The 10,081-nt window shown below is 33.7% G+C and overlaps 1 protein-coding gene across 1 annotated transcript; it reads right to left on the bottom strand.

Moving 5' to 3' along the window:
• Positions 1–4,059: 4,059 nt before the first annotated feature.
• LOC142525428 (uncharacterized) lies at positions 4,060–8,476 on the bottom strand. The gene is made up of 6 exons (XM_075629720.1): positions 8,284–8,476; positions 7,261–7,338; positions 7,095–7,170; positions 5,467–5,540; positions 5,246–5,316; positions 4,060–4,270 (listed from the first exon to the last, which is right to left on the bottom strand). The coding sequence occupies exons 1-6, from the start codon at positions 8,311–8,313 to the stop codon at positions 4,228–4,230; spliced, it is 372 nt and encodes a 123-aa protein (XP_075485835.1). The 5' UTR covers positions 8,314–8,476; the 3' UTR covers positions 4,060–4,227.
• Positions 8,477–10,081: the final 1,605 nt, after the last annotated feature.

Here is a 10,081-nt window from a genome sequence, read left to right as displayed (position 1 = left end):
TGAACACTTCATCAGCTAACCAGGCTTTTGAAGGTCTTCTGCTGAACCACCTATCAGCTGGACAATCAGTTGAACTGGTTTACGATTCAGCAGTTGAACTTGTTCAATTCGATTAATTAGTTGGTACTTTCAGTTTGCATTCTTCGGTAGCTTCAGTTACGTTCAGCTAACTGCACACTTATGTAAGTTCATTAGTAACAAAATAACAAGTTTTTTTAACATCAAAATCAAACAAGATTGCGAACATAAAATGATCCAATAGATACCTTAAGCCTAGAAATATGCTGCAAACACTTACCTTCTTGGATCAAATTCGTCTCTTTCTGAATGAAGGAAGCAATTTTCCCACGCTGTTCATCAGAAACATTATGCTCGTCTGTAATTGCAATTACAGAATAATATAATCCTAATTTTGTCTACAATATTATTTCTTCAAAACTCGGGTTTTGATATGAAACGTCCACTATTTTTTAATTTTAAAATCCTATTATTTTTTTTATATAAAATTTGAAACATTCATACCAAATTGACTCAACATTTAAAAACCTTAATTACATAAAAATCCATAAATCGTTAACCACCAAAATCATACTTCAACATTTTAAAATAATTCAAAATTGAACTTCTAAATAAAGCATAAATATCTAAATAGAAAATCCTCAAAATCTTTTCGTAAAACTTTAAATACTAATATGTGCGGAAATAAATATCCTTCGGGAGTGTACTGTCGGACTCAATTCGCTCAAGCATCAGCGCCTCCCTCAATCTCATCCTCACCTGCAACCATCCAAAACAAATGAGTCTAATGATTCAGCACGTTCTAACCATGAATAACAAATACTACATATACATACACATGGATAAAATCATACTTCTATTAATAATAGCTATCATAAATTTGTAAGCATAAATAAATCATAAATTATTAAATCGTAAAGCTTTTCATCATTTATATCTTTTTGAGTGAAGTTTGATCCTTTAAAGTGACTAGCTATAATTGTATCATCATGTGATCGACTGATCAGTCTTAGCTCACCATTGCGCATGGGGATATGCACTAGGCCTCATCGTAAGTGAAAATACAATCGTCAGGTTCTCTCTGAGACTTCTTCCGTAAACAGGCTCCCTCTGGGCCTTCTCCCTCACGATATTCCCAATCATATCATATCATATTTTTCATAGTCAATTCACATGTTTCAAAATATTTTTTCCTTTTTATTTATAAAATATCGTGTCCTTCAAAATTCGTAAAATAGCATTTTTCCAGGAAAAATCGTACAACTTTAGCATATAGCATAAATTTTCAAATTTTCATCATAAACATTTTAAAATATCTTTCAGCATGCATTATGATTTTTCGGGACACTGCCAAGCCTTTCGTACTACCTGGGACGCAAAATGACCATTTTATCTCAAACTCCAAAATTCCCGATTTTGACTTTCTCTTACCTTTATTGACTCGAGCCTATCCCAGTATCATATAAGCTTAAATTTGATTTCTAATATTTTTCTTAGATGTAAACCCGAGCATTTAGATTTAATAACTTAATGAATAAACCATTAAGCATTTTTAACCCGAATAAGTTTAAAGCTTAATATTTTCTTCTCAAATTTTAAACATAAACTTTTCATCCCTAAACTTAACATGACACCTTAAAATACGCCCATAAACATTTCATAGACGTAAAATTAAGCTCCTCAACTAATTTTCTAGTTCTTTTTAAAACAACTATATGTACCGGTTTTAACCAGTATCGACTAAAAAAGTAACCAAACTTTACAAAACTTTAATCATAGCTTATTAACACCTTACTAACCTTTTTTCATCCCAAACCAAGTTAATTAAAACCGTTAAACAAGCCTAGAATTATGTTGGAAAATTTTGCTCATTTTCGAAAACCCTAGCTTGCACAAACCTTCAATCCCTTTGACCCTAACCCATGGCCGACCCAACCAGCCCCTAGCTAACCATCCTAGACCATGATTGAACCCTAGAGACCTTGCTGGACCAAGCATAAAGAGCCTAGAACCCCCAGCCCTAATCCGCGCCCCTACATGCCTTAAACAACCCAAAACGATGTGTAACCTTTATCCTCTCTTTCCAGCCCTTGCATTGCCCATGTAGGACCATGAATAGAGTCCCTTAGGACCCTTGAACACATCTCAAATAGCAGCTAGCAGTCTCCCTCACCTAGGACCAGAAACGCTAACCCTAGCCCTGTTTGATCCCCATTTTCGTTCAACATCTTGTCTTACATGTATAGTCCTTAACCGTGGCCCTTAATCACCCTTCAACATACTAAAATTCATTACTTCCCATAACCCTATGATGGCAGCTCCTTTGTGCATCATAATCAAGAGTTTGAAAGCATGAAAATTCAAGTTTTAACTTGTACAAGTCATAAAAACTAAAATAAAAAGAGGGTTTCGTATTTTTCATGCAAACATGATTAAACACAAATAATATGGTTTAAATGGTGCAGAAAGAAAGTTTAGAAATGTACATTTGCCTTTAAAACGCTCGAAATACGAATACCGAAGTGGTAGAAGTCGGTGACGACGGAGAACGATTTCTAATTTTTTCTTGTCAAAACCCCACAAAAAACCTACCTTGGGATGCAAGGGAGTTGATTGATCGTTGTTGAAAGAAAAAACGAGGAAAAAAGTCGAAGAACGAAGGAGAAAAAAATTCGAAATCTTACCCCTTGACAAGCCTCAAAGTTTCGGCCGTTTTTTTTTCCCTTCCCTTGTTTCGGTCCATGGAAAATTTAGGTGATTTGTGTGTGAGTGTGTTTCGATGTGTGTGTGAGTGAGACTTTTTTAAAAAAGATTTAAAAAAATATCTTAAAAACTTAATTAACATGCTTAATTAACCATAGTTTTAAAATAATTAATTAGGCACATTAACATTAATAAAATCATCAAGCTTCAAATTAAAATATTTAAAAATATCTATTTTCAAAAATTCTTTATAAATACATAAAATCCCTTGCTCTTATTAAATAATTTAAACTTGACCTTAAAAATACAATAATTTTTAAAATATTTAAAATAAATATTTTATTAATTAAAAATAAAAATTTAGTTTTTAATTTTTAACACCTTAGTCGTCTCCGGTCTTCCGTCCCCAACCAACAACCGATATTCGCCTGAAAATTTTTAAATTATGCAATCGAGCAAAATTACATAATTAATCATTTAGTCACTCAAAATATATCATTCATATGTCCAAAATCATTTAATTAAAATATTTTAACAATTTAATAATTTTCTTATATGTGATCTACGTGAACTGATTTTCGAACGTTACATGATATGTTTTCTTACATATTTCCGTGCGGGATGATGCCATGAAAGCTGTTAAAGAATATTTTTAATTGTAAAACATTTGTTCTCTGAGGGATTTTGATTTTATAGGATATGAAATATCAAGAACCAAATGTTAGATGAACGATATTTTGTACCATACAATGCCTGTATATCTGAAAAGAAATTAAGTTAGTTACCAATAAGAGCATACAATAAATAATACAGTAAATCTCTTGTGAGACGATCTCACGAATTTTATCTGTGAGACGAATTAATTCTACCGATATTCACAATAAAAAGTAATAATCTTAGCATAAAAAATAATATTTTTTCATGAAAACCAAAATAAGAAATTCGTCTCACAAAATACGACCTGTGAGACCGTCTCACACAAGTTTTTGAATAAAGCATAATATTACATCAACAGGTCATTTTGAAGGATTATTTTTTTTAACGTTGGTAAACTACTTTTTTTTTTCAAAATTAAACTTCTCAAGTCCGTCTCACACAAGTTTTTGTCTAAAGCATAATATTACATCAACATGTCATTTTGAAGGAGTATTTTTTTTAACGTTGGTAAACTATTTTTTTTTTTTTCAAAATTAACCTTCTCAAGTGGTCATTTTCTTCCAAAAAAAATTTTGAAGACGTAATTTTCTTAAAAAAAATAGTTGACCAACACTTAGAGGAGGTCGATTTCTTAAAAAAAAAATTGAAGAGGTATTTTTTGAAAAAAATAGTCCACCAATGTTATTTTACAAATTTCCCCTCATTTTGAACTACAACTAATGTTATACATTATGTTCTATGTTACATCTTGCAAGAAATTATATGATACGTAGACCAACTGATCCGAGTGTTGATCTGGCAAAATAATGAGGAGACAGGCCGAGAAATAAAATGACACGACTCGGAACCTTATTTTTCTTTGAAATCATTGAGTTCCATCAGTGGTTGTGACCTGCAGAGGCAATGCAATTAAACACGCTAAGAAACATGTAATATTGAAGATGAACGTGATGAATTCATGTGAAAATTGTGAAGTATAGAATTATATGAGATACCGTGCATCACCAAGAAGAAAAATGAGCCAAATCCCGTCATCATGTGAGACCAGTCTTACAATTTGGACTTTATAATTATTAATATTTGTTGCACATCACATGGTAAAACAGAACAAGGACTCGCAAACTGCACAACTGGCATGAAGTTTTGTGGACTGGTTCAATCTATTGTTCATAGCAGAATGTTCTAAATCGAAAAAGGGAAGGTATACCATGATTGTTTTGGTTATGATCTTCCTTTGATTCCACGAATGACTGGTTAAATAAGCAACATTGACAACATTTACATTTCACGTCCTTCCTCACTTACAAAGATGTGTGATCTGTTCAAGCATATCAATTTCAGTTCATTAAACAGCATGCATATAGTTGGAAGTGTGAAATCTATAGCTTAACAGGAGTCCCTGAGTTCACCTAAATTTCATCCTTTGTTTCAGTTTGATAGCTTCACCCTAATAAGAACCACCAAAGATTAAACGCCAATACCCTGTTTAGCGTTGCTTATCTACATCCAAAGCTGCGAGTTTATATTATAGTTGTCAACACAGTGACCTGCTTGTCAGTTTTAGCTCTACAGTTTGGCATGTTTTTACCTTGGATCCATAGGTCTATGATAAAATTAATTCCTCAAGTGGAAAGCAATTCTTAGATTCAAATTTCCAAGTCCATGGATAAAAGTTAGAACATAGCTTCTCCTCATCTCATTTTCAGTTGCATTTACCCCATAACTGTTAAAGCAATCCTTTTTTCACGATGTCACATGCACCAATACCCCACCACTGTTGGAAGCATCAACATATGACAATGATGTAGGCACTCTATTTCAAAAGTTAATCAAACAACTCTTGCAACAGAGACAGTAGCAGGCATACCAAATTGATGTGTGACTAATGCCAAGCCCATTACAGGTAAGTATCATGCCTTTAAATCTCGACAAGTACTCCTGTAACAAAGGTAAAACCCAGATCATCAACAAGCAAGTATCAAAGTCCAGTGTATTCAAAAAGTTGAGCTTCCAGTGATTAAACAAGAAGCTCTCAAAGGAAGCCAAAATATTCAGGATAAATAAAACTATCACACGAGCAACACTAACCCGTAAAGTATATTTTTCAATCTCATAATCTCCATTTAGATCGTACTCTAGTCGTTTATCAGGATCACTCAATACTGCAAATGTGCGGAAAAAATGTTACGCACGGCATAATCATAATCATAGGAATATAGTTTGAGACATAAAACAGTCCTATGATGACAATTACTGGTTCTTGCAATGCGCGGCATGTCAAAATCCATAGATTTGAATTGCATACTAACGAGTTCTCCACAAGTTATTTTTTGGATCTTGATTATTGCTTTAAGATCCTGATCATAAAAGAAGCACTCGGAAGGCAAACCCAACTGTACCTCTTGTCTAAATAAATAAACAAAGAACCAGGTAATGGTGTCGGTAGTACAATTAAAAACTAGACGACCCTCGTCTTCTTAAAAAATAAATGATGCTAAAAGCTGAGTCTTACTTCCTGCCCGATAAATTCTTTTTGTTTTATTTGATTTTGAAGTTGAGTTCATAACAGAACTCAGCACTTGCTGAGTTTCCTATAAAAGAAAGTGAGGTACTTTTTATTAAACGCTGTAAAAGATTGCCCATATGGCAAAGGGCAAAACCATTGGTTTTACCATTTCCAGTCAGTGGAATATGCTTTGACTCAGCCGACTAATCAAAAGTTTATTCTATTTTTATTAAAAATTATAGTCCAGTTCCAACCCAAATTGGCCAGAATCCGTGACCCGATCAGTGAATTCAAGCCGGTTTTTATATTTTTGCCGAAGAGGTAAAATATTATTAATTTTTAAAATATTTTTTAATTATAATGCACCCTACTTCCATCTATAATGACTCATACCTCAATCCTCAATCCTCAATCGCAAAATTGTCACACCTAAAAAACTCTCTTCTTCCATTTAAATTTCAACTTCATTCCGTTTTTCCTAAATCTTGTCAATCTCTATATTACAATTTATTTCTCAATTCCATCCCAGTTTCTCCATCAAAACATTCCCATTTAACTTCACTTCCCCACATACCTTACATATCTAAATACCCTATCCTCGAACACCTCTACCTGAAATTCTTTCCCCTACACTGGTGAGAACTTCGAGTATGAAGCATGTGGTATTTATAGATGGAAACTGTGGGTATTTTAACCAATAGAATTTTTTTTATTATTATTTTAATAAAATTATGGCAACCGAGGAAAATTTTCCAAGTCAATCAATAATTGCTGCCGAAAAATTATAAAAAAAATAACTAAAATTTTAAACCAGCCAAAATCTGTCGATCAGGCTGGCAGATTTTGGCCAATTTGGTTCAGCCACTTCCACTGAACCATCAAACCAAAAGTTAAAAAAAAAAAAAGCAAAATGTCGCTGCCGACCGGATCGGCGGAATCCAAGCATATTCTGCCAATCTGGTCAGTGCTTTGAATCCGCCAACAATAAAATGGAGAAACCGGTGTTCTTTTACAACTTTTTTTTAAAAAAAAAAACCTTAAAAGAAGAAGGCCACAAAGCTGCTTTTACCCTAATTCAATTACTTAATCAATTGATTTTCATATCAGGTTAAAATAATTTGTCAAATGGAAACATTTTCTGCAATCGATTAAGAACCGCGACTTGCAAAAGTAAGACCAAATAATTCATATGCTAGCATAAACAAATCACCGGTGTAAGCTTCATTGATCTCTTGAAATTTTTCAGTAACAGCACAGTCTCCCTTGTGTTTGTCAGGATGCCATTTCTGCAGAACAATAAGAAAAGATCAGGAAAATTCCAGAAAATATCCTTCAGGCCCCTTCGCTCGGATGGTTCAGAGAGATAAAATGCCAACCAATGCCAGCTTCCGATAATTCAATTTGATCGCCTCATCAGTTGCATCATAGTCTACTTCTAAGACCTTGTAGTAATCCTAAAACACCGAGAAATCAAAACAATATCCTCTTAGCCACATTGTCAAGTTACAGAAGAAGACTAATGATAAGCAGTTAATAATTCAAATTAGCTACTGCGGAGAGGATTTAAATTGAATTAAAGAATAAATCAACAGCCTAATTTAGCTTGCTCAGTTCTATTTCTGAATTTACTTTAAAACTCAAAGGTGAAACCTTTCTATCTTCCCCTTATTTCTGACACAATAATGGTGATGGAGAAGTGGTCAGTTTATGTTTGGTACCAGTGGATATGCATTCTATAGAAGTAGTAAGCCGTTAGCTTGGGAATCAAGCCTCTGAATATGAAGTATCTTTCCATAATTCATATAAATACTCTCAAATTCTTTGGATTTCACAACTTTACTCTCTCTATTCTGTTAAAATTTGAGCTAAGCCGATAAGCTTCGGGTACAAAATTTGTTTGCCCAGAGTTACTAGTGGTGCTTAATTGCTGTTGGTTTTAACTTTTAACTTTTTACCTTTGTATCTTAATACATACACATCTATTCGATTTCCATAGCAACCGTGTGGTAAATTAATGTAAATCTGTTTCAAGAAAAATGCTGCTCACATATACCAAAAATTCCAAATCACATATTTGCCAAGGCCGTCCCGGGTTTTTCCTGCTTCAATTTCAACTTTTGTTATCACTGTGATTTGTGTAAACTACTCCCAACAATCAATTACAAGAATATCAGGAATAAGATGGTAAGCTAATACGTGAAACAGAAAAAAGGAGAAATATGCAAATATTACTAGCAAGCACCAGACGAGAAATAATACCGGAGCTCAACACAAACAACAACAAGGATTACAATCTTAAAGAATTCATTTCGGTCAAACAAAACAATAGAATTTCATGAGAAAGTAATCAATCAAGATTGCGCAAAAAACTTAGCAAGAGCATAATCAAAATTGGGTACCTTGGAGGTGCTTCTATGGTTATCGTCCATAAGCAGCAGCGAATAATTGAAGCTACAGAGAGACTCATTTGATGGAAGAATTTAGAAACAGAAATGCGCACATGGGAATCAAGAATAGATAGAATCGTTGTTAATGGAGAGAGATGATTCAACTTCGAGGGCACGGGGTCTTTGGGCTAAATAAAGGGCTTTTATCGGCTCAAGCCCCGCATGAAAAATATATATTATTTATATATCCATTACCTAAATGTCATTAATTATATAGTTTTTGTATACTGTACATTTATCGTGTATATTTATATGAGCATCGATGAGGTAATATTCACATATTGAATATAATGCAACATGACAAAAATATACATCCAATAGTTTATCAGTGCTCACATAAATGTGCACGATAGATGTGCAACATATCAAGACTGTATATATATACATATTTTTGTAATGATGCTCACCAATCATGTTAATTTCTATGCACACCAATGAGATGATGTTTACCTATTAGATATACAATTGTGATATATTTTATTATATCCAATAGATGAGTGTTACTTCATAGGTGAGCATCTGTAAGGTTCAAAAATTTAAAATGACGTAATCCAAATGCATGCAAATCTAGGAGAAATGAAAAATAGCTAATTAAATTTTTTTAATTGCATAAAATTGAATATGACGTGCATGGTTGCATGCATAAAATGTACTTTCTAAAAGAAGGCTTGTAAATTGTATTTTTAAATGTTATTCGAGATGCGATCGGGGAACGAAGACCGATGGCTGAAAAAGGAAAATTTTTTTATTAAATAATTTTTTTATTATTTAAAATAAGGTCAACGCTTTATGATATTTTTAAGAATAAGGAGTTTTGAGGTGATTTTATACGCAAGTCTTAATTTTTAATGGTATTCGATTTTCGATGAAAATATGAACTTTTTGACAATTCGGCTATTATTTTCACGAAATTTCCTAAACAAAATATTTTAAATATACACAAATGGGCTTAATAAGCCTATTGTACCATGCTAATGGACATAGGCTTGTACACCTAATAATTATCAAATATTAAAGCTTAAGCCTCCCCATTAAACCCCATACACACACCCACATCCCCTAATCAACAAGGACTCTCCCCTTCCCTCAAAACACACGCACACACGAGTAATTCAGCAAGGGAAGTATGGTTTTTGGAGGAAGAATTCAGCCTAGGTTATACGTCGACGTTCTTCGTATCGTCGATCAGTTTTCGTGCGTAATATACGCAAAGGCACTCCATAAATATTTCTTTTTCTCATTTATCACACCATATTACGTGTTTGAATTACGTTTACTTGAAAAACATGTTTATCTTATGATGATTTTCGTTTTTATGCCTTGACATGTGAAAAATTTATGATTTCATGATCCAAAACTTAAAATTAATATTACATGAAGGGGCTGTCATATAGGGACACCAAAAAGGAGGAGTTTTAAGGTTGATTAAGCGTCCCTTCATCAAGGTGTCAAGGCCACACACTAACGAACGAAAGCTGAACAAAAATTATTGCTTGTTGGTTCAAGAGTTCGGTTAAGGGGTTACACACCGAGGGCTTGGAAAGGGCTGGGCTGGGGCTCGGTTGGGGTCATGGTTAAGGAACTGGAATGGTCCTAGTAGGGCTACGACTCGTGGCTGGGCGCTAGGGAAGAGCCCATGATCACATGGACTCTTCCCATGCGTTTTAAGAACAGCCGCGAGGGACGGCCTCATTGAGGGTTCAGGTGTGGTTAGTGAAACGACCTCGACTTTTTTTTCTAATCATAAATC

Source organism: Primulina tabacum, chromosome 14 (assembly GCF_025594145.1).
Source record: "Primulina tabacum isolate GXHZ01 chromosome 14, ASM2559414v2, whole genome shotgun sequence".
Classification (NCBI taxonomy): Eukaryota; Viridiplantae; Streptophyta; class Magnoliopsida; order Lamiales; family Gesneriaceae; genus Primulina; species Primulina tabacum.
The sequence above is the reverse complement of the archived record's forward strand: the minus strand, read 5'-3'. Positions and strand labels throughout refer to the sequence as shown.